The sequence below is a fragment of the Cotesia glomerata genome, linkage group LG7, assembly GCF_020080835.1.
Source record: "Cotesia glomerata isolate CgM1 linkage group LG7, MPM_Cglom_v2.3, whole genome shotgun sequence".
In the NCBI taxonomy this organism is placed as follows: domain Eukaryota; kingdom Metazoa; phylum Arthropoda; class Insecta; order Hymenoptera; family Braconidae; genus Cotesia; species Cotesia glomerata.
The window spans coordinates 21,623,915-21,649,380 of NC_058164.1; the positions used below are offsets into that span (position 1 = coordinate 21,623,915).

The 25,466-nt window shown below is 26.4% G+C and overlaps 5 protein-coding genes across 5 annotated transcripts; 2 read left to right on the forward strand and 3 right to left on the reverse strand.

The window, feature by feature from the left end:
* Window positions 1-439: 439 nt before the first annotated feature.
* Window positions 440-25,404, reverse strand: LOC123268304 (histone H2B-like). The gene is made up of 2 exons (XM_044733266.1): window positions 24,990-25,404; window positions 440-475 (listed from the first exon to the last, which is right to left on the reverse strand). The coding sequence occupies exon 1, from the start codon at window positions 25,367-25,369 to the stop codon at window positions 24,995-24,997; it is 375 nt and encodes a 124-aa protein (XP_044589201.1). The 5' UTR covers window positions 25,370-25,404; the 3' UTR covers window positions 440-475; window positions 24,990-24,994.
* Window positions 2,354-12,065, forward strand: LOC123268305 (replication protein A 70 kDa DNA-binding subunit-like). Its single transcript, XM_044733267.1, has 5 exons — window positions 2,354-2,373; window positions 11,383-11,456; window positions 11,527-11,577; window positions 11,664-11,857; window positions 11,954-12,065. Exons 2-5 carry the CDS (start codon window positions 11,424-11,426, stop codon window positions 12,033-12,035), a joined length of 360 nt encoding a protein of 119 aa, XP_044589202.1. The 5' UTR covers window positions 2,354-2,373; window positions 11,383-11,423; the 3' UTR covers window positions 12,036-12,065.
* Window positions 5,194-5,751, reverse strand: LOC123269743 (cyclin-T1-like). The gene has a single exon (XM_044735578.1). It carries the CDS (start codon window positions 5,749-5,751, stop codon window positions 5,194-5,196), a length of 558 nt encoding a protein of 185 aa, XP_044591513.1.
* Window positions 13,188-14,312, reverse strand: LOC123269744 (cyclin-T1-like). The gene is made up of 2 exons (XM_044735579.1): window positions 13,409-14,312; window positions 13,188-13,333 (listed from the first exon to the last, which is right to left on the reverse strand). Exons 1-2 carry the CDS (start codon window positions 14,310-14,312, stop codon window positions 13,188-13,190), a joined length of 1,050 nt encoding a protein of 349 aa, XP_044591514.1.
* LOC123268303 (histone H1-like) lies at window positions 18,340-19,158 on the forward strand. Its single transcript, XM_044733265.1, has one exon. The coding sequence runs from the start codon at window positions 18,396-18,398 to the stop codon at window positions 19,098-19,100; it is 705 nt and encodes a 234-aa protein (XP_044589200.1). The 5' UTR covers window positions 18,340-18,395; the 3' UTR covers window positions 19,101-19,158.
* Window positions 25,405-25,466: the final 62 nt, after the last annotated feature.

The window sequence follows — 25,466 nt, forward strand, 5'->3', positions numbered from 1 at the left end:
AGAAAAAAAAATTGACATGTACAAATTTGAAAAAATAAAAAATACAATTTTTTAAAAATATTTTTTTGGAACAGATTTGTTTGATAAAAAAATAAAAAAATTCTCTAGTGACTGCTAGCTTTAATATCATCTAAAATTAGCCGACAACAACTTTTGATTTTTTTTATTAATTAAATTAAAACTAAAAAAATATTTTTTAAAAATTGCACGTATAATTTTTAAAATTTTCTACATTTGAAAATTTTTCTTTTAATTTTTTAAAAATTATTTTCCAATAAAATAATTTAAATTATAAAAATTTTTTAATGTTGACTAATTTAATTTTCATTACTTAAATTAGCTGACAAATATCAATTTTTTTTTTTTTATAACAAATTGATTACAAAAAAAAAATATTTCTCTAAAAATTTCTACTAATATTTTCTTTTTCATTTTCACATTTGGAATTTTTTTATTAAATTTTTTTCATAATTATTTTTTTGATATAAAATTCTAAAAAAAATTTCTAACTGCCAACTTCAGTGTCATAAAATGAACTAGGTCTTATTTTTTAAACATCTAATAATGGAGTTTTTTAAATAAATTTTTTTTTTATAATTTATTTGTTAAAAAACAATTTTTTTATCAAGTGTTTTAATTATAGCATCATTAATTATTTATGGAAAACTCAATGGTAAAAATAGGGTAATCTGTCAATTTTTTTATTTTTATAACAATAACAATTTTTACCGAGTTTTATTTTATTAATTTTTTTAGCTTGTATTTATCAGATATCTTAGAAACTAAATTAATTAAATTGATTAAAAATTTTCGGTAATTATTTACAAATGGGGTCAACCTCATTTTGAGCCATAACTATATAGGTGAAAAATAAACATTTTCAAATTTTTTTTTTTTTGATTCTGCTTGTTTTTAGGGTGAATTTATGATAAAAAATGTCGTAAAAAAAAATAAAGATTTTGATAGCTTTTTTGCCTTCAAAAAGTTGGAAAAAATTTTGGCTCTCATGTTTTTAAATAAAATTTCTTTATCTTTTTTTGATATTTATTTTTTTTAAAAGTACATAAAAAAACGAACAATTTATGAAAAAAAAGTTGAATATCACAATTTTCTACAAAATTTATAAATTTTTCTGAAAATTTGTTAAAATTGTGATAATCTGCTTTTTTTTTGTTTTTCAAAAAAAAATATATAAATAAAATAGAAATTTCGTTAAAAAAATCAAAATTAAAATGATTGACTCCAATTGTAAATATTTACCAAATTTTCAGTAAATACTTTCGAGATATTATACTTTAAGAAAATTTTAAAAAACATATTATTTTACTTAATTCCAACTGCATCTAATCCCTTGAAAATAGAATAATTTGAAAGAGCAAATATTTTTTCAGAAATCTATTTTTTGTGTGAAAAAAATTAAATTTTATTTTAAACTTTATTTTTGAAACAATTATAACTTGCATTTATAAATTTGTCATAAAAAAATATGTGGATTTCCTTAAAAAAAAATTAATAAAATAAAGAATTAACCTATTAATGTTTTTTAAAGGTAAATTTTTAAGAATCATTTATTTAATCAAAAAATTTTAATTGTCAAATATATTAAAATAATGAATTTCCTTAATATCATTTTAAATTAATTTCCATTATTCTAAAAATTGTCTTAATAGTGACCCTGAGATTATTAAAAAAAATTTTTTTTTGTTTCTTCCAAATTTTACTGAATTCTCAGTTTGAGCTTAAATTTTACAATAAAAAATCCATCTACCCTTCTTTGGAATTGTAAAATTATAAAAGATCATCAACATATCAATTTTTCATAATTTTCATACATAAACATTTACTTTTCAATAAGATTAATACTTAAACATATGTATTAGAAATTTACTCCGAAGAATTGTTCATTAAATTTTTTTATTAAACATAAAAAATTCGAAACCTCAAAAACTGTTGACTCGTGAAACATGACCTGAGCAAAACTATTGATGCATAAATTTGATCTTCAAGAATAAACTATACCATGTTTAAAAGTTAAAGCTTTTAAAATTTTTAGTAAGGTAAAAGCCTCAATATATGATCATATACTGGTACATGATCATATATTGGGGCTTTTACCTTATATTTAATTTAGTTTTAGAGTCCAGGTGCATTATTTGAGTATCTATAGGGTATATTAGTGAGCTAGTGACGTGTCAAAATTCCATTTTAACACAAAATTCCGCAGGGAAACTAAAATTCATATTAAAATATCTGTGAACTATCAAAAAATTATTATTACCAGATCTATTTTTTAAATTTCGAATAATAATTTCTCGAGGAATTTTAATTATTTGAAAAATTTGAAATTTGAGATTTAGAGTGTGAGGATCACAAGTGAATTAATCAATTTAAAGTTACAAAAATAATAAGTTAAGATGTATCCAATTTTATCTGGGCACGCAATGGTGGTAAGTAGCATTTTTCTGAACATTATCTTGATTAATTATCATATTATTAAAAATTTTAATTTTGTTCCAGCAAATGACGGAACAGGGGTTGACAATCGACAAACCCAATCTTCAATTTTTGGTAAAACAATAAATAATATTTAAAAATTCATATAGATTTAGTTACAATAATAATAATTTTTATGAAAATAAAGTTAGTCGATACCTAAAAATTAAAAAAAAATTTTTTTTTAAATTATTACAAAAAAATAAAAATAAAAAATTTCATTTTTAAAAAACTTGAAAAACTGTAAGTGCAATTTTTAAAAAATATTCTTAAGTTCTAATTTAATTTTTGAAAATAAATCAAAGTCAAAAACGTCGACTAACTTTATAGTATTATTAATTTTTTTAAGGTTTGGAATGTATTTTTGAGGCTTTTAAAAAAATGGATTCAGACAATGAACTCTACAGGATGTTTCTTACCGATGGAATTACTGCCAATCCGTTTGTGATACTTGCTCGACATCTCAATCACTTGATTACAAATAATATAATGACGATATTTTCGATTGTTCAGATTACCCGTTATGTATTAATGCCATTTAAAGCAGGAGATAAAATGATGTAAATTTAATCCATAATGCACAGTCATTAATTCGTTAATCAATCAAGCTTTTTTTTGTTTATTTATTAATTTAATAATTACTAATTTTTTTATAAAAATGTCATCGTCATTTTAGACTTGGAAATTCAAATACCTGGCCGTCAAGTTGGTGGGGAAATTAAGTTTGGATCTGAATAAAGAAGAAATAAATTATTTTACAAATTTGAATTATTACCTGGAAAAAATTGTAAAATTTGTACTATATTTATCAAAATTGAGATTAAATTTTTGTTTCAACATTAATAAGAAAAATTCTTATTGTAAAATTTAATTTTTGTACTTATTGAAAATCTACCCTTTTTTTATTGATTTTATAATTATAATAATAACAAATTTGAATGCAAATAATTATTTTATTTCAGAGTATAATTATAATAAAAATTAATGCTAATTTTTTTATTAACTAAATAATTAAAATTTTTTTTATCTAAATATTTATTTTAGAATTTTGAAAGTTTTTTGTTTGACATCATCTATTACAGAGCTTATTAGACTAACAGAAAAAAATTATATAATTAAATAAACTTATAACATAAGTAAAATTTATTTTATGATCACAAATAATATTATTGACTGTCAATATTTTTGATATTAATTAAGTCCAGTGATTTTGAATCAACGCCTACATAAACTTTCTTAAAAATGTATTTTAAATGAATAAGCATGTAATTTTTATAATTACTTTTTCCACTTTAAATTTAGGATACAATACAATTAATTTCTTTAGGTAAAGAAATCTTTTTTTAATTCAGTATACCTCTAATAATTTCAATTGATAATTATAATTATTATTATACATACACAATACAAAATTTATTAGACAATAAATAAATAGAAATATATAATAAAATTCCAAACTTTGAATACACAATTTTTTGAAAACAAAACAATTAATAAAATAGATATTTAACATTCAATTTAAACAAATAAAATTATCTACGATCCATTAATAACTTTGATAATCGAGCAAGAATCATGAATTTATTAATCCATTATTTTTCTTAACTTATACCTGAAAACATTGAGAATTCATTATTAAAGTTGGCTGAAAAAAATAAGAATTATAAAACCTTCAGTTAAATTGGATAATTATAAACTTTTCAAGTTTTTTACGTGTAAAAAAATTTGTGGCCCTGAAAAGGGCCATTGGTTTTATAGTATTTAGTGACAGCTTTGTCAATAGTTTCTAATTGTTTAAAAAATAGTAATTACATAAACTTAAAACAGTAAACTTATTAACTTAATAATGAATTCTCCAACTTGGCTTGAATTTTTTAGCAGGTGTCGATATATCTTTTAAATTTGAACTATTTTTTCGTTTATTACTTTTTCCACTGACTATGTCACTAGTTTCAAGTGATGAATTTTTTACATGTGTTATGGTTTTATCTGGTATTGGCACTGACTTTATAGATACATATAAAAATATTCTTGAAGCATTATTGTTATTATCATTATCACTACTATTATTATCACTGGAATTATTATTACTATTACTACTATTTTCAAGGTTCTTTTTCCTAGCTAGATATTCCTTCAAACTAATTTTTGTCCGCTGAACTGATTTTTGATCTTCAGGCGTTTTATCTCGATCCGACGCAGGAGAAACAGAATTTTTTACAAAAGCACTTCTGACACGAGTTTGAATCCTTGAAGAACACGTGTCCAAGCAACTTTTGAACTCTTTATCCGTTGTCCATAGAATTTTATCGTTGACCTTGGAATTCAAGCGCTGGAGCCAAGATCTTCCATCGATGGTATTTTGGATCTTGAATTGGGACCACTTATTCGTCAGATGAACACAAAAAACAGCAATGTCTTTAGGTGTGAACCTCAAACACATAGAAGTTAATTGAAGACAATGCGTCGCTATTTTGTCAGCAAGGCGCAAAAATTCCTTGCTCACGTTTAACTTCTGGCAGAACTCGAGCACATATCGGTGCAGATTTTCAATTTCGGTCATGAACCCCAGAGTTGCTAGTAAAATTAATTCACTAACTTTTTTCTTGAAGTCTTCCGAATGAATAAACCTGCGTCAAATTTTTATTCAAACACAAGTGCATAGTTTTCATCACCATTTCGGGACTTACAGGTGTTCCCTTAATTTTTGCAGCCAGGAACAAAACGGCACTCGCAACTGAATCTTCCATCGATGGTATTTTGGATCTTGAATTGGGACCACTTATTCGTCAGATGAACACAAAAAACAGCAATGTCTTTAGGTGTGAACCTCAAACACATTGATGTTAATTGAAGACAATGCGTCGCTATCTTGTCAGCAAGGCGTAAAAATTCCTTGCTCACGTTCAACTTCTGGCAGAACGCAAACACATATCTATGCGGAGTTTTAATTTCGGTCACGGACCCCAGAGTCGCTTGTAAAATTAATTCGTCGGTAATTAATTTACTAACTTTTTTCCTGAAGTCTTCCGAATAAATATCAACCTGCCTCAAATTTTTATTCAAGCACTGGCGCATAGTTTTTATCACCATCTCAGGGCTTACAGCTGTTCCCTTAATTTTTGCAGCCAGGAACAAAACGGCACACGCAACCGAACACTTTTCAAATTCAGATTGCGGGTGGTATGCATAAAACCTATGCATGTAGACAGTCGCTGTATCAATGCACGACTGAGAAACTTTCAGCCGTTGGCCCATGTCGCTGATCAGAAATGCAGCCTGCCGCTACTTGTAATCTTGCTCTTTACTTACACTGATTCCCACTTTAGCACTATTATTATTACTATCACTACTATTTCCAATGTTCTTTTTCCTAGCTAGATAGTCCTTCAAACTAATTTTTGTCCGCTAAACTGATTTTTGATCTTCAGGCGTTTTATCTCGATCCGACGCAGGAGAAACAGAATTTGTTACAAAAGCACTTATGACATGAGTTTGAATCCTTGAAAAACACATGTCCATGCAACTTTTGAACTCTTTGTCCATTTTCCACAAAAGTACATCATTGACCTTGGAATTCAAGCGCTGGAGCCAAGGCCGTCCGTCGACGGTGTTCTGGATCTTGAAATAGGACCACTTATTCGTCAGATGAACATAAAAAACAGCAATATCTTTAGGTGTAAACCTCAAACACATTGATGTTAATTGAAGACAGTGCGTCGCTATCTTGTCAGCAAGGCGTAAAAATTTCTTGCTCACGTTCAACTTCTGGCAAAACGCGAACACATATCTATGCGGAGTTTCAATTTCGGTCACGAAAATTTTCATTCAAACAATGAAATCCCATTAGTTATATGTTTATCATTATCATTATCATTATCATTCAATTAACATCAAACACATTGATGTTAATTGAAGACAATGCGTCGCTATCTTGTCAGCAAGGCGTAAAAATTCCTTGCTCACGTTCAACTTCTGGCAGAACGCGAACACATAACTATGCGGAGTTTCAATTTCGGTCACAGAAATTTTCATTCAAACAATGAAATCCCATTAGTTATATGTTTATCATTATCCCTCTGAATACTTGGACTGAATAGACTGAAAAATCATTTTAAAAAGTTAATTTTGGTTTCTGTTCTCAACAAGACCATGACGCTCATTAACAACAATATAAATCCCGGTATGAGCAATCTGTAACAATTAATAATACACGACAGTATCATCTTTATAAAGCTTTAGATAATACATCACTCGAGTACAAACTTTTTTTCAAAGACATTAAAATTATTACATATAAAGTCTTTTAAAAAAAAAATAACGCAATACCGATAGATTTATAATTAAATTATACCTTATTTAATTTCTTCGTTTATTTAATAATAAGAAAAACAATTTATTAATTAATTTTATGTCATTTGTTTTAATAAAATTATTCATTGAATAACATTATTTTCATTAAAAACATTAAGTATTGCTTCTTATTTACAATTATTGAGTAGATTAAGGTTGTTTGGACACTAATGTACTTGTGAATATCAAAAGCTAATTTTTTGATGTGATGAATTGCTATCTCATACGTCTAAATTAATTTTTTGGATTAGATCTGATGAAAGGTTATCCTTTAATAAATTATTAAAAAATTGAAATTTAACATCTAGCCTATAGAGACTATTGGCGGATTGCATATATATCGATTTATTTTACTACCTCATAGGAAGATTAAAAAACAAAAAACTTGTATTTCAGTCAATCAACTTTTGTAGAATACGTTAAAAATAAAATGAAAATTTTCTGACGAAAGGTTTTAAAGATATTTTAATGCAAAAGATGAGAAATTCACGAAAATTTCAGGCCGACATATTTAAAAATAAATAAACCACGTGATTCAGCGCAGTCTGTCAACATTGCACAGAACAGAACGCGCGAATTTTGAATTTTAATAATTCCTGTGTATATTTATGGGTTATGTTTTTCAACTCAACACTACACACACAGACTTAGATAGACTACACAGCTAGATAAATATAAACAGCTGTTATGCGCGGTGTTGCCAGGTCTGAGTTTTGTGAAAAATACTTGAGTCAAACGTTGACTATTTATTGTTTTGTTTATGAAAGTATTTAATTATTTTAATTAATAATAATGTAAGGTAACGGTGAAATTATAGTAATGAATTTTCGTATTCAAATTTTTAATTTTGATGAAAAAAATTTAGATTCTATTATGATTTACGGGGTACTGTCCGTGCAACCTTAAAGCTAAGTGAATGACGCGCGGCAGCGCCGTACCGACAGCACTCACCGCCCGTCATAAATAAATTTTTGTTTGTTTAATCTAATCGCGAGCAGTCAAATTTTTTCGGATTCTGTTACTTTGATGTTTAGTGCATAATGACAAGAAAAAAAATTTTATTTTTTGAGGGAGAAGTCATTGAAATTTTCATTTGTTAACTTAAAAATTAATTAACAATATGAAAATCAATAAATAATTAGAACTTTTATATATCATATCAAAGTACAACTATTGAACTATGAATCCTGAAAGTTTCATTAAAATATCTTTAATAGCTTTTTATTTATTGATTTTTTAATTGAAAGTCATAAAAATTTTCATTAAAAAAAAAAATGTTGTTAAAATGAAAATTTTTAAAAAGTGTTTTAAGAATTAATTGTTCATAGTAAATACTTCATGAAAAAATATTCATACCTAAATTTAATAATCAAGTGGAAAAAGGGGGCTCCACTTGACGTGATCTTGCTCAACTTTTAAATAAGGTAAAGTTATACAGATACATAGTATTGTAATTTTGAGTATTAAAAATTAAATACATGACGCAAAAATATTAAATAATAAATTAATTTCAACTTTTTTTTATTTTTTGGACATAATCTTAAAGTCAGACTTAACACATGATATAATTTATTATTTTTTAACGCTTGACATATTTTGTCCGTTTCTTCACTTTAATTACAATTTTTATGCCAAATAAAACTAACAGATATTAATTTTCAATAAAAACCAGAATTAATGAGATGAGAATATCAATTTTTTTTCGTTCTTTCGAATACTTGTTTACATAAAAATTTCTGCACATTAATGTTTCTCAATCTCAAATTTCAAATTATTTCCATGTTTATGGGATGATAAATGGTGTCAACAACTTTAAATAAAGTAAAAAAAGGACAAATAACGAATTATTTCATGCGTTAAAGATGACTTTAAGATAATGTCCAAAAAATAAAAAAAAGTTGAAATTAATTTATTATTTAATATTTCTACGTCATGCATTCAATTTATCAATGCTCAAAATTACAATACTATTTATCTGCATAACTCTGCTTTACTTAAAAGTTGAAAAAAACAAAAAAAAATTTTCAGAAATTCATATTTTTGAAAAAAAAAAAAAAAAACACCTTTCCAAAAATTTCAGGATCTTTTAAGATTAGTACAAAATATTATACAAAAAAAAATTGAGCTAAAATTTTAACTTCGATCGTCATTTTTAACGTTATAAAAAAATTCAAAATTTGACAAATTTGGCGTTTTTCAAAATTTTTTTCCAAAATATTTTTTTTCAATACCCCTAAGAGTCCCCTTTCGAACAAATGAAAGGCTATTCCTGTATCTATAATAGCGTTTGAGATATTACAAAAACAAAATTGAAAAACTGTAAAAATGGCGAAATTTTGAATTTGCATATCTTTTGAAAAAATTTTTTTTTATTTTTTTTCCTTTGGTAGAACTTCGTTAGATGATAAAAGAATACTTCTGACTAAAATTTGTCTAAATCGAAAGGAGTCGATTTCAACCATTTGTCGATTTGACATGGAATAAACAAAATAAAAAAAATTTTTGTGATAACTAAAAATTTTTGTTATTCACTTAGAAAACAACTTAAAAAAATAAGATTCAGCGTATTTTAGTCTCTAATAACTTAAGTTAATTATGGCTAATTAAGACTAATTAAGATTTCCTTAAGTACCCCGTTAATAATATTTTTAATATTTTGACCTTTAATTGCATTTCATTATTATCTGTTTAATTAATAATAACTAGTTAAAGTAATAACTAGAGAAAGTAAAATTTTTTCAGAGAACAATTAAGGATAAAGGGACAAAAGAGCAGATGTTGAAATTATTTGACCTTAGTCCTAATCTTTCTATTCGTTTCCGAACAAAATAAATACAATAAATATCTAATAAACTATGAAATTTATGACAACATTGAGTTAATGAAAATTTATTCATATTTTGGGAAATTTCAATTGAGACCGAGCGACGCGCACAACTTTTCTCCCACTCGGGATCTGCGCAGACCACGTCGGTAACTGACACAGTCTTAGCCAAATATTTTCTGTATTTTGATTTGGTAAATTAATTTTTTTGCTATTATTAATTAACATTTTTGGTTATATTATGTGACCAATTGATTCAGAAAAGATTGAATTTTTTTATTATGTAATTAAAATTAATCTCTTATGAAAAATATTCTTGTATGTATCATTTAAAGTTGATCGAGGCTTTACTTGCAAAACGTTTTTTGTTTATAACAAAAGTATCTATTCACGGATTTCAGTGAATTTTGTATTATTATATTCGTCTGATTTTTCTCGATTCTTTACAGTTTTAATATTTCCAGTGGCAATTATGGCACATAAAGTTTCATAGTAGCGGGCGTAGTCTATTTCGTTAATGTTTTTTGTCATTACTTATAAGTAAAATATTTTTATTCTTTGTCATTACTTATAAGTAAATACCTATAGGTATTTCTTATTTTAGGTATAAGTGAGTTTGCATACATATAACAAAACTCCCATTTATCTATCTATTTGAATTGTAATCTCATTAATATATTTAGGCCCTAGACTAATTAGTTGCGAAAATTTACCCGGGCCTCTTACAAAGAGCCAAACGAGAGACTTAATTTTCACACTCGAATAATTTGTACTATAATTAAAAACTAAAGAAAATTATTATAAACTTTTATAATTAACTAAATATGTAAAGAAAAAATCTTTCCATAACAATAATTATGACGCATTATAAATTTACTGAAAAAAAATATGTGAATTTCTTTAAAAAAAAAAAATAAAATAAAGAATTAACCGGATAATGTTTTTAAAAAGTAAACTTTTAAGAATCATTTATTTAATCAAAAAATTCGAATTGTCAATTATATTAAAATAATGAATTTCCTTAATATCATTTTAAATTGATTTCCATTATTCTAAAAATTGTCTTAATAGTGACCCTGAGTTTATTGAAAAAAAGTTTTTTTTGAGTTTCTTCCAAATTTTACTGAATTCTCAGTTTGAGCTTAAATTTTATAATAAAAAACTTATCTAACCCTTCTTTGAAATTGTAAAATTATAAAAGATCATCAACATATCAATTTTTCATAATTATCATACATGAAAATTTACTTTTCAATAAGATTAATACTTAAACATATGTATTAGAAATTTACTCCGAAGAATTTTTTATTAAATTTTTTTATTAAACATAAAAAATTCGAAACCTCAAAAACTGTTGACTCGTAAAACATGACCTGAGCAAAACTATTGATGCATAAATTTGATCTTCAAGAATAAACTATACCATGCTTGAAAGTTATAGCTTTTAAAATTTTTAGTATACTTTATTTAGTTTTGGAGTCCAGGTGCATTATTTGAGTACCTATAGGTATATTGGTGAGCTAGTGACGTGTCATAATTCCAATTTAACACAAAATTCCGCAGGGAAATTAAAATTCATATCAAAATATCTGCAAACTATTAAAAAATTATTATTACCAGCTCTATTTTTTTAATCTCGAAAAATAATTTCTCGAGAAATTTTAATTATTTGAAAAGTTTGAAATTTGAGATTTGGAGTGTGAGGATCAAAAGTGAGTTAATCAATTTAAGGTTACAAAAATAATAAATTGAGATGGATCCAATTTTATCTTGGCGCGCAATGGAGGTAAGTAGCATATTTCTGAACATTATTTTGATTAATTATCGTATTATTAAAAATTAAAATTTTGTTCCAGCAAATTACGGAACAGGGGTTGAAAGTCGAGAAACCCAATCTTCAATTTTTGGTAAAACAATAAATGATATTTAAAAATTTACATAGCTTTAGTTACAATCATAATAATTTTTTTGAAGTTTGAAATATATTTTTCAGGGTTTTAAAAAAGTAATGTGTGCAGACAAAGAACGCTACAGAGTGTTTCTTAATGATGGAATTACTGGTAATTCATTTGCGATGCTTGCTCCAGAACTCAATCACTTGATTACAAATAATATACTGACGATGTATTCGATTATTCAAATTAACCGTTATGGATTATCGGAAGCCAAAAAAGGGGATGAAATAATGTAAATTTAATCTATAATGCACAGCCATTAATTCGTTATTTAATCAAGCTATTTTTTGTTTATTTATTAATTTAATAATTACTAATTTTTTTATAGAAATGTTATGGTTATTTTGGACTTGAAAATTCAAAGACCTGGCCGTGAAGTTCCTGGAGAAATTAATTTTGCATCTGAATAGAGAAAAAATATATTATTTTACAAATTAGAATTATTATTTGGATAAATTGTAAAATTTGTACTATATTTATCAAAATTGAGATTAAATTTTTGTTTCAACATTAATAAAAAAAATACTTGTTGTAAAGTTTAGTTTATGTACTTATTGAAATTCAACCTTTTTTTTATAGATTATATAATTATAATAATAACAAATTTTAATGAAAATAATTATTTTATTTCAGAGTATAATTATGATAAAAATTAAAGCAATAACCATGCTGTGGAAGCGACCTAAAATAAATAAATTAATAAATAAAAAATTAAAGATATTTTTTGTATTAACTAAATAATTTTACTTATTAAACATAAGTAAAATTTACTTTACAATCATAAATAATATTATTTACTGTCAATATTTTGTATATTAATTTATTCCAGTAATTTTGAATCAACACATATGTATACTTTCTTAAAAATGTATTTTAAATGAATTAGAATTTTCACAATTACTTTTTTCACTATAAATTTAGAATACAATACAATTAATTTTTTTAAGCAAAGAAATTTTTTTTCAATTCAGCATACATCTAATAATTTCAATTATTAATTATAATTATTATTATACATACATAATACAAAAAGAATACTTATTATCACGTAAAAATTATTCTAAAATAATAAAATTTTTTTAAGACTTTTAAGAGTATTAATTAGTACAAAATTGATTAAACAATAAAGAAATAGAAATATATAATAAAATTCCAAGTTTTAAATACACAGTTTTTTGAAAACGAAACAATTAAAAAAAAAAAAAACAGATATTTAACATTCAATTTAAACAAATAAAATTATCTACGATCAATTTATAACTTTGATAATCAAGCAAGAATCATGAATTTATTAATACATTATTTTTCTTAACTTATACCTGAAAACATTAATAATTCATTATTAAAGTTGGCTGAAAAAAATAAGAATTGTAAAACCTTCAATTAAATTGGATAATTATAAACTTTTCAAGTTTTTTACGTGTAAAAAAATTTGTGGCCCTGAAAAGGGCCATTGGTTTTATAGTATTTAGTGACAGCTTTGTCAATAGTTTCTAATTTTTTAAAAAATAGTAATTACATAAACTTAAAACAGTAAACTTATCAACTTAATAATGAATTTTCTAACTTGGCTTGAACTTTTTAGCAGGTGTCGATATATCTTTTAAATCTGAACTATTTTTTCGTTTACGACTTTTTTCACTGACTATGTCACTAGTTTCAAGTGATGAATTTTTTACAAGTGTTATAGTTTTATCTGCTTTTGGCACTGATTTTATAGATATATTTAAAGATATCCTCGAAGTGTTATTATTATTATCATCATCACTACTATTATTATTACTAGGATTATTATTACTATCACTACTATTTCCAATCTTCTTTTTCCTAGCTAGATAGTCCTTCAAACTAATTTTTGTCCGCTGAACTGATTTTTGATCTTCAGGCGTTTTATCTCGATCCGACGCAGGAGAAACAGAATTTGTTACAAAAGCACTTATGACATGAGTTTGAATCCGTGAAGAACACATGTCCAAGCAACTTTTGAACTCTTTGTCCATTTTCCACAAAAGTACATCATTGACCTTGGAATTCAAGCGCTGGAGCCAAGGTCGTCCGTCGACGGTGTTCTGGATTTTGAAATGGGACCACTTATTCGTCAGATGAACACAAAAAACAGCAATGTCTTTAGGTGTGAACCTCAAACACATTGATGTTAATTGAAGACAATGCGTCGCTATCTTGTCAGCAAGGCGTAAAAATTCCTTGCTCACGTTCAACTTCTGGCAGAACGCGAACACATATCTATGAGGAGTTTCAATTTCGGTCACGGGCCCCAGAGTCGCTTGTAAAATTAATTCGTCGGTAATTAATTTACTAACTTTTTTCCTGAAGTCTTCCGAATAAATATCAACCTGCCTCAAATTTTTATTCAAGCACAGACGCATAGTTTTGATCACCATCTCAGGGCTTACAGCTGTTCCCTTAATTTTTGCAGCCAGGAACAAAACGGCACACGCAACCGAACACTTTTTAAATTCAGATTGCGGGTGGTATGCATAAAACCTATGCATGTAGACAGTCGCTTTATTGATGCACGACTGAGAAACTTTCAGCCGTTGCCCCATGTCACTGATCAGAAATGCAGCCTGCCGCTTATAATCTTGTTCTTGACTTGCACTGATTCCCACTTTAGCACTTGGCGATTTACTCAATTCTTCTTGGGTGAAGTACCATTTACTTGCCATTGTAACAAGAGTTTGCTTCAACTTCAAACTTTGAAAAAAAATATTAAATTTACTGAATTGCGGTAGTTGCACTGAATTGCACGTATTTTCAAGATTTCAAGTAGCTCACTTGAAGGTTCAAGATAAAATGTACTTATTTTTCTTCTAGCAAAAGGTCCCAGGTATGAAGCTACTCTAAACCTTGGACTAGTAGTGGGGGAGGAGAAGTAAGTAATTGTGCAGTTTAATTTGCTATACTATGGGCATAATGAGCCTGTAGTTTTAACCCCAGACAATCATTTTCTCCAATCAGAAATTGCAACGTCATCGGCCGAATTTAGGAGGGAAAATTTTTTTTAAATTTCAATTAATTGCCTGCATGAGATTAGTTGATATTATATGAAATATGAGTAAACTAAAAAAATTATAAACATCCAAAATTAATAAAATTTTTTATCGATTTTTTCCTTGAACCAAAGAATATAATAAATTTTATTTATTAATCAACATTTATGCCAAGGCCCTGTAGGCCGAATGGCAAACTAAAAAATTCATAAACATCCCTAATCATATATTCACATTTCTAATATCATTGTTTAATAGGGTACAAGACCCCATTAGTAGCGGGGACGCCATTACTGACACTTTCTTTGATTTTAGTACTTATTCAATTAATGAAATCATCAATTTCAATAATTAATATATTATTTCTAATCTTTAAGACTTTTATATCAAAAAAATTTTTAATTTTTATTCCAAGTAGAACATTTTTTCATTGTAAAAAATAATGCCACTGATCGGGGTTAAAGGTGCTACTAATGGGGTCTTTTACCTTATATAAATTTAGATTTATAGAATTTAAGGTGCAAAATTTTCATTTTTTTTATCATAGTCTATGGCACGCCGTTTTACTATTTAATAGAAGGAAAAAAATGATTTTAAAATTAATAACTAAAAAGAAAAATGCATATTTTATGTTAAAACATAATCAAAATATAATAGATTAATTTTATGTTCATACTTAAATTTTTTAAGGAATAATTATTATGTAGGGACATAATAATATATCAACGAATTAAAATTCTGAGTTGAGCTGATGACAAAAAGAATATTTTTATTATGTGTCATGATAATTAAAAATAAGAGTTTAATAATTATGTGAGGACATAGTGAAGCTAAATTGAACCAGTTGAAAAATTTATGTACATAATGGTAATTCAAAATTAAAATTATGTACATAATAGTAATTCAGAATTAAAATTATGTACATAATAAAAATTCTGAATTAAAATTATGTACATAATAAAAATGTTATAATTAAAATTATGTACATAATAATAATTCAGAATTAAAATTATGTGCATAATAAAAATTCTGAATTAAAATTATGAAAATAATAAAAATGTTATAATTAAAATTATGTACATAATAGTAATTCAGAATTAATATTATGTACATAATAAAAATGTTACAATTAAAATTATGTACATAATAAAAATGTTTGAATTAAAATTATGTACATAATGGAAATGTTTAAATTAAAATTATGTACATAATAAAAATGTTTGAATTAAAATTATGTACATAATGGAAATATTTGAATTAACATTATGTATTGAGATAATATTAATTGCTTAATATCATTATGTTACAAGATCATTTTTATGTATTATTATTATTTTATTTATTTTTAGGATAAAAACTTTAAATTAAATTTATGTTACTAGATAATTAAAATTCGTTATCGGTATAATTAATTATGGTGGGACATAATAAAAATTGTTTGAATTTTAGTTATATAGTGTCATAAATTTTTTTGAAGTATTCATTATGATTTCACTTTTTACTAAATTCTGTGAATTTTTATTATGATCAACCATAATAAAAATTTTGCAAAAATTTTTAAACTGTTTTAAATAAAATTAATCCATTTTTTTTTATGCAGATACATCATTTTAATATTTTTTATTATGCTATTTATAATGAAAAAAATAAATTTTATCGTTAATCATAATTGAATTGTATTCATTATAATTATGTCACAAGATAATAAAAATGTTTTTATTTTTTCTTAAGAATAATTTCTAATCATTATAATTATGTCGCTACATAATTATAATTCGTGTTTTTTAGTACCTCTTCCTATGCATAAGCATTTAATTTTATGTCGGGACATAAAATAATTATATTTTTATTATGTCAGTACATAAAAAGAATTCACTGAAAAAATTCTTTTTCGAATTAAAAATAAATTTCTTTTTTTTATGTTCTGCAAAAATATTACCTGATTAAATAGTAAAACGGCGTGCCATAATAATCGTTTCCAATAAAAGCTGAGAAAAAAAAAAATAAAGGTAATCTCAAAACAAAAATCACAAGACAAAATCAACTTACTGTTTTTCTTCTCTATCTATTATATAAATCTATTTTATAATCGTTATAATATGTGTACAATGTATGAAACTATATTTTATTGAGTTAAGTTTTTTAACGGGGACCAAAAATTAAAACTTATATATTATTACGTACAAGCTAAAAACATGTATGTACAAAAAAAATTAATAATCAATAAAAAACTTTTAAAACTAAAATTATACCTAGTTATTTTCTAAAGTCTTATATTAAAGTGAAATTTGAAAATCGAAAAATAAAAAAAAATATATACATGACTGTTTTTAATTAACCGTTAATAAATTTATCAACTAAAAAAATGTATTCAAATGTAAATAATTGTTTTTACATTTTTTTTTAATGTTTTTTTAGAGGAACATTACATTTATTAATTGTTAAAAAATTTAATTAAAAAAAAAAAATTTATTTATCACCTAATCGATATTAATAAAGCTTGATATTAATGATTAAAATACCTAAAATATTTTTAAATTACAATATTGTACTTTTTAAATTAATATATTACTTTATTGCCATCATTTTTATGCGATCTTTAAAATTTCAAATATTAAATAATTAATTTACATAAATACAATCATAATTACACAATACATAAGAACTATAAAGCATATAACTACAAACTCTGTAAACAAATGATTTTTTTTTTTACAAATGATTTTGAACAAATGATCAAAATATTATTAGAGGTCTTTCATCATTATTGCGTCTCAAATTTCGATCTAAACCGTTATACTCAATTTTATTGCTTTATGCGTCATATTCACTCTAGACTTCTTATGAACACAATATGCGTAGCAAAGAAAAAAAAACTACGACCACCATAAATTCTGTTCTGATAAAAAATTTTCAAAATTTTACAATATTTACTCGAATTTTTGTCTTTTACACTTATACAATAAGTTATTTTTTCACAAAATTTTTTTATTTTACTAAATAGAGTTAAAAATTAATTTCTTTTTTTTGTGATTGAATTACATGCGTAAAAAAAATACGACTCGACTAAATGATACTTTATTTGGTAATAAAGCAAAAAATCTTATGATTATTGATTTAATAAAAAAATAATATTTTTAAATAAGTAAAAAAAGTATCTTTTGGAAAAATTACTAACATTTTTTACTACAAATTAACGAATAAATCGAGAATAATAATAAGTAGACCAAGACTAAAAAATTTGCTTGGAGAAGCTGAATAAATATAAGCATATGTCCGAAATTAATGTATTTTTCTAATTAATATAAATTTATTCTAAAAGAATGAACATTTGAGAATCATTAGCGATAATTTTTATAAAAATTAAATGTTTATTTAATTATTTATTAACAATATTATTGAGGCATCTAGGGTGTCGAGAGCCAAAGCGCCTCTAAAAACACTAAATAAAACTTATTAGTCGATGATATTTTTAATAACTTAGTTATTAAAAATAATTATTGAACATTTCATTATATAAAAAAGAATATTTTATAAAAAAATTAATCGTATAAATAATTAATAATAAATAAATAAACTTAAGACCTAACACTGTTGAGTAAAATCTGAAGACAAGAATTGGGTGAAAAGTGAGCGCGTCTCTCTTCATGGTCCGCGCTGTAGATCGAAACTCGCCACTTAGGGAATCAGCGCTATCACTGTTCTTACGGACGTTTTGTGAAACTCTCAAAGTATAATTTACTTTAAAAAAACTCTACAATGACTGACACCGAAGTCGCCGCTGCTCCAGCTCCAGTTGAGGAGAAAATGATCGCCAAGGTCAATACTCCGAAAAAAGTGAAGGAAGTCAAGGCTAAAAAACCAGCCACCAAATCAACTCATCCCAGTGCTGGTGATATGGTAACTGCTGCTGTAAAAGCTCTTGCTGAACGTCACGGATCTTCGCTTCAAGCCATCAAGAAGTACATCGCCGCCAACTACAAGGTCGACGTTGATAAGCAGGCACTTTACATCAAGAAATTCCTCAAGTCTGCCGTCGAGAAGGGAACTTTAGTGCAAACCAAAGGAAAGGGAGCTTCTGGATCATTCAAACTTGGAGTCACCAAAGCTGCAGCCAAGCCAAAGCCCAAGACTGCTTCTGTTGAGAAGATGAAAGCTGCTCCGAAAAAAGCTGCTGCTAAGAAACCAGCCGCCAAGAAGACTAGTGAGCCTAAAGTTTCTGTGAAGAAAGCTACTGGACCCAAAAAAGCCGCTGCCAAGAAACCAGCTTCTCCGAAGAAGGCCAAAGCTCCAGCTAAACCTAAAGTTGCTGCTGAACCTAAGGCTAAGAAGACCGCTGCTCCAAAAGCCAAAAAAGCTGCAAAGGGCCCAACTGCTAAGCCCAAAGCACCGAAACCGAAAAAGGCCGCGGCTCCCAAAGCAGCCAAAGCTCCTGCAAGAAAAGCTCCATCAGTCAGAAATTAAATACTCAATCAACAGAATTTTTAAACACTAAACACAATCAGAACGGCCCTTTTCAGGGCCAATAAATTTTTCAATACGTAAAATATTTTTTAAGTTTGTTCAAATTATTTATCTAACAAAAATTTTAATGAAAAAATATAAATATTTATTTATGAATAATTTATATTTCTAATAAGGTAAAAGCCCCAATAGATGATCACGTACCAGTATATGATCACTCGATGTATTTGTATATCTATATTCACAAATATAGGTATACAAATACATGGAGTGATCATATACTGGTACGTGATCATCTATTGGGGCTTTTACCTTACATGGTTTATTTATTCAGCCTTTGGCTATATAGATATACAAATTACAATAGTCACTCATATTACAATTTATTCATTAATTTGCACGTCGTCTTTTAATTTTATTTCATCTTTCGGCTATTAATAATATGCATTAAAAATAATATATCATACAATACCTATCAAGTTATAAATTCTATAACATCAAGTATCGATCGTCATCTTAACATTTTTGGCTAAAAGTCTCTTAAAACCAGAAATAGTTGTTTGGTCTTTTATTTCTTTTAGTAAATCGTTAAACATATTAAAGCCTATTTATGTAATCGTTTTTTCAGCACTTTTTATTCTAATGCCTTTTTCATTAAATTAGCAGCTATTTCTAGTATCATAGTGACTGCCTATTTTACTCTATTTTATAACACGTATATAATTATTCAAAGAAGACGTTAAATTCCAAAAAAAATTCCTATAAATTTCGATATTAAATATTATTTACCTATCTGGGGCTTATGAATATTATCTCTACTCACATTATTTAAGGAAAGAAAAACGATACATTCAATATTAATAATTAGTTTTTTTTTTAAGTTACAAAATTTTGTTTATTGATCTCTTATTTTTACATAGATATAGTACATTATAGAACATATAATTTATGATAATAATAATCTTTATTTATTAGCGTTTGCTCTTCAATTTTTACATTTAAAAGAAAAGTTTTAAAGCAGTTTACGAAATTATAACTGAAGTATACTATATCAAGTAAATGTTCCTTTGTCAATACGTATTTTCAACATAGCCTTCTAATAGTCGTCTAAAACTTTTCAATCTATTTTCTAATCTTATATTGCCTGGTAATTTATTATAATAGTTGAAGCCTTTGTAAGTTATACATTTTCCTGCTAAGTGTGTACGGGTAGATATAACATCGATAGAAGAACAATTTCTCGTTTTATACCTGTGGTTATTTTCAGTTGTTTCAATTTTTCTATACAAATATTCAGGCTTTTTATTCGATAATTATAATAATTAGTATATACATTTATTGATGAAACCTTGGGGTTTTTGCCTTTATTCTCATTAGCATTCCTTATAATTTATTTTGATTTATTTTATTTCATGAAAAGTAACATGAATTATGTTATTTTACTAGGAAAAGTTTAAGGTAAGAGCCCCAGTAGCTGCTCATGTACTAGTACATGCTCACTCCATGTATTTATATATCTGTATTCACAAATATAGATATAGAAATACATGGAGTGAGCATATACTAGTACATGAGCAATTACTGGGCTTTTACCTTATATAAAAACTTGGTGATATATTTTGTACTTATTTTAACTTAACCTATGATAAATAATAAATAACTTAAAAATAAAGTATGTGCTTATCTATTAGCATATTTGTAAGGGCATTTTATGTTTATGCCACGGGTTTTTCATCAAATCTCAGTTTACATCATTTAAGATTTCATTAGTGTCATTATTGTCATAAAAATTTTTTGTATATGAATTCATATGTCTTTTATTGAAGGTAGTTTTGTCTCTTTGTCTAAATCTTTGATTCTTGTATCTATTTTAGAATTTAATGCCATTTTTAGGCATTTATTTTAGATTCTTTATATTTTTTTAAAATTAATATCACATGTGTTGTTCCATGTGGAAGCTGCGTAAAGCAGTATAGGCCTGAAAAACATAGTATATATTATTAATTTTTTTTGTTATTGAAAACTTGCTATTTTTACTTATTAAATATTATATTACAGTCTACGCCTGCTACTACGCAACTTTATGGGCAATAATTGCCACTGGGAATACTAAAATTGTGAAAAATCAAAAAAATTTTTAATGTAATTAAATTTTCATTAAATTAATATCTTATTCCTATTATTTTGACTTAATTGCCTTCATTATTATTTATCTAATTAGCAATAAATAGCTTAAAGTAAAATTAAATACAAGTAAAAATAAATACAATAAATACCTAATAAACTATGAAACTTTTGACAACATTGAGTTAATGAAAATTTAATGACATTAAAAATTAGCAAAATTATTATTTTCGTGAAAAATTTTTTTTTAATTACCAACTCATTTTTCAAAAATTTAATTTCAATTTATTAAAAAATATTAAAGTGTTAATAGTTATGCAGATTACAATTAATATTTGTTAATATTGAATTTATTTATTTATTTTATTGAAAAAATTATTAAGTACCTGCAAAAAAATTTATCCATGTTATGGGAAATTTCGATTGTGACCGAGCGGCGCGCGCAACAAAATTAATAAAAAAATCGAACAGGCATTTTTAACTGTTTGCTACAAATTCATAAATTATTGAGCAATAGAATAAAAATGACTGTATATTTGATACAATATATCATTATTGATTAAGTATAAATTTAAATTGCACCAAAGTATTTAAAATAAAAAAAAAAATACAAGTTTTTCAAACCCCAAGTTTTAATTAAATCGGGTTTATTTATATTAGCATAGAAAAAAAAAATAGATTTTAATAAAAAGAAAAAAAAATAACTTCAATGACGATTAGTTTTTCGACTTAATTTATGTTATTAAAATTTATATTTAAGGTAAAAGCCCCAATAGATGATCACGTACCAGTATATGATCACTCCATGTATCTGTATATCTATATTCACAAGTATAGGTATAAAAAATTCCTTAAATTTGTAAGTTAAAAATGAGAATTTCTTGTTTTTTCTTAATCAAAACAAGAAAAAAAGTTGTAAAACTAATTTTATACGATCAACTCGGACCAGTCTTTTAGTCCAGAATTATATTTAATTTAACGCTAAAATATATCAACATATTTCAGAGTTATACTGGCAATAATTTTATTTTGTTTTAAATTTAATGTCGAAAAAAAAAATTGGTCCTTGAGAGTATTAATTAGGAAAAAATTGACTAGAAAATAAATGAATAGAAATATACTAGCAACCTTATAGTCACTATATGACTGCCGTTACTTGTGAACCATAAATAAAATTTTGCTTCATTAAATAATTAATTTTGTTAAATTGCACTGTACTTTCTTAAATATTGACGTTTTAAAACATATAAGCTCATCCCGATGTTACTCTCATCAAGAGCTTTCATTTGAGTACCCACATGCATTTTTATATATTTTTCATTTATACATATCGATGGTTTTCTGACGCAACCTCGTATCTCAAAAATGACAATTTTAAAGATGAGGTGAAAAATAACTTATAAAAAATTGATATTCATCTAAAAACAATATTTATCAATTGTATTTTCTAAAAATACTATCGTATTTATTATTATTCTGGTTAATATTTTTTTTCAGTACCGCGTTTATAATTAATTATTCATTTTTCAGTTGAACCCTTTCATCTTCAAAAATCGAGATACGTGGTTGCGTTAGAAAACCCTCGATATATAATAGGGTGTGCCAAAATGTAACTTCCGTGAAGAACCTTTTAAAATTGGAATTTTGAGTTCCGCTTTTGAAAGCAGCTGTATTTAGGCATTTCCTAAAATATTTTGGGGTGAGACGATAAATTTGATTTTCATAGAATTTTTTAGCAGGAGATTCAATTGGGCACTTCCGGCCAAATTTTGAATTTTCAGCGGAAGTGCCCAAACTAAGCTCCTGTTGAAAAATTCTATGAAAATTAAATTTATCGTTTTACCCCAAAATATCTTAGAAAATGCCTAAACACAGCTGCTTTTAAAAGCGGAACTCAAAATTCCAATTTTAAAAGGCTCTTCACGGAAGTTACATTTTGGCACACCTTAATATATATATAATATATATAAAATATATGAAAAATCAATGTGGGTACTCAAATGAAAGGTCTCAATGTGTGTAATGTCGGGGTGAGCTTATATCTTTAAAAATGTCAATAGTTCTCAAAATATAAGGCCATTTCTTAATTATGTATTTAGGGATAGAGCACTTTCGAATGCAGCCTAAATACTTATCTTAATAAGGGGTTAGGGTTAGTTTTGGAGTCCCCATCACCAATATATTTTTTATATTTTACACCGAGCTCTTCAACGGATCGTCGAAACAGTTCAATAACTCCGTCAACCTCCATCTTACCAGAACTTCCTTCGTGATTCGCCGTACACTCAGTCTGGTGATCCTCTTACCATTCTAAATATTCATCTGTATTTTCTTTACCCACCCACTTTTCACAAGCTTTGCAAACTTTAGATTTAACAATAACGTCTATTACTTTATTAGAGTACTTTCCGATTAAAGAAACGATACCTAGTAGTGACGTAAAGCCACGTTTTGCCCATGAACCATCACCCGAAACTGTTATTTCATCTGCAATATTTCCTTCTTGTTCATTTTCTTTTTTTTCTTCTTGTGCTGCTTTACGAAATAAAACTTTAGCAACACTTTTAACAGCAATATGTATTGTATCAAGGACACTGTAGTATCCGCTCTTACTTAACCCTGGTCCCAAATCCATCATGGCTCAAAAAATGTTTATACCCGATAAACCAACACCGAGTAGTCGCATAACAAAAGTAAGACGTCTGTTGACCTCAAACGCATTCCTCACTTTTGGGCAAGAACTAATGGTAGCAAATTCATCGCACTTATACTTTATACACAAGTTAAATCCCAATCCAACTTGAGACTTTTTAAGAAATTTTATATCACTCTTGCAAGCTTTACAAATCAGAACACTTTCTAAAGCACTGAATACTAAAGTAAAACTTAAAAGAGCGTACGTTGAGCTCTCATCAATGGCTACTTCAATATCTTCTTCATTTTTTAATTTTTCAACAGACTTGCTCACAAATGTTACATCTTTTTCAGCAGTGTATCTATTACCGTGAAATTTTCGCTTAATGCCTGGATCTCCAGGACTTTTCGTACCACGTTTTTTTCCTTTCCTATCCATCTTAGATGCTTACCTGTCAACGTACGATCAAATACTAACAGAGTACTGTGAATTTTAACTTAAATATACTTTAAAATAAATATATATTATATATACATAAATATATATATAAATATATATAATACAATAACAATCAACCCAGTTATAAAAAATGCGCGCAAACAATAGAAGGGTCCAAGCATTTGCAGCTGCCGGACGACCTTAAAGGTTGGACTCCGAGGCGCTCTAGGAAACTCGTTATAACTCCCGAAATATTTCGAATTTCTGTCTGAAATTTTCACAGTATATTCTCAAGGCATTGTACTTTCAAATTAAGCAAAAATAAAAATTTTCGATTTTTTGAACCCAAGTTACCAGACCATTACCTATGCACAATTTTTTGATAACAAACCAATTGAAAAAAAAAAACCACTAAATGTTTATCATTTAATTTGAACAAATAAAATTATCTACGATCAATTAAAAGCTTTGATAATTGACCAAGAATCATGAATTTATTAATCGAATATTTTTCTTGACTTATACCTGAAAACATTAGTAATTTATTAATTAAATTTGGCTGAGACGAGTAAGAATCGTATAATCCCAAGTAAACTAGATAATTATAATTATAAACTTATCAAGTTTCTTTCGTGTAGAAAAATTTGTGGCCCTGAAAAGGGCCGTTAGTTTGTTTAAATAGTCAATGTTGAGAAATTTACTTAGAGCTGGTGTACTTAGTGACAGCCTTGGTTCCCTCACTGACAGCATGCTTGGCCAATTCACCGGGCAACAGGAGACGAACAGCAGTTTGAATTTCCCGGGAAGTGATGGTGGAGCGCTTGTTATAGTGCGCAAGTCTTGAAGCTTCCGCAGCAATGCGTTCAAAGATGTCGTTGACGAAGCTGTTCATGATGCTCATTGCTTTCATAGACATACCAGTGTCAGGGTGAACCTGTTTCAACACTTTGTGGATGTAGATCGCGTAAGTCTGCTTCCTTGCCTTCTTTCTTCCTTTCTTGTCACCTTTGACGATGTTTTTCTGGGCTTTTCCAGATTTCTGCATGTTTTTTCCAATAGCTTTTGGTGGCATGATGAAAAATTTATAATTAAAGAACTTGCCTCGAAGATTCACAGTATTAATTTATTTTTTTTATACTTAAAGGCCAATTTTTCAGAGCTACTATAAA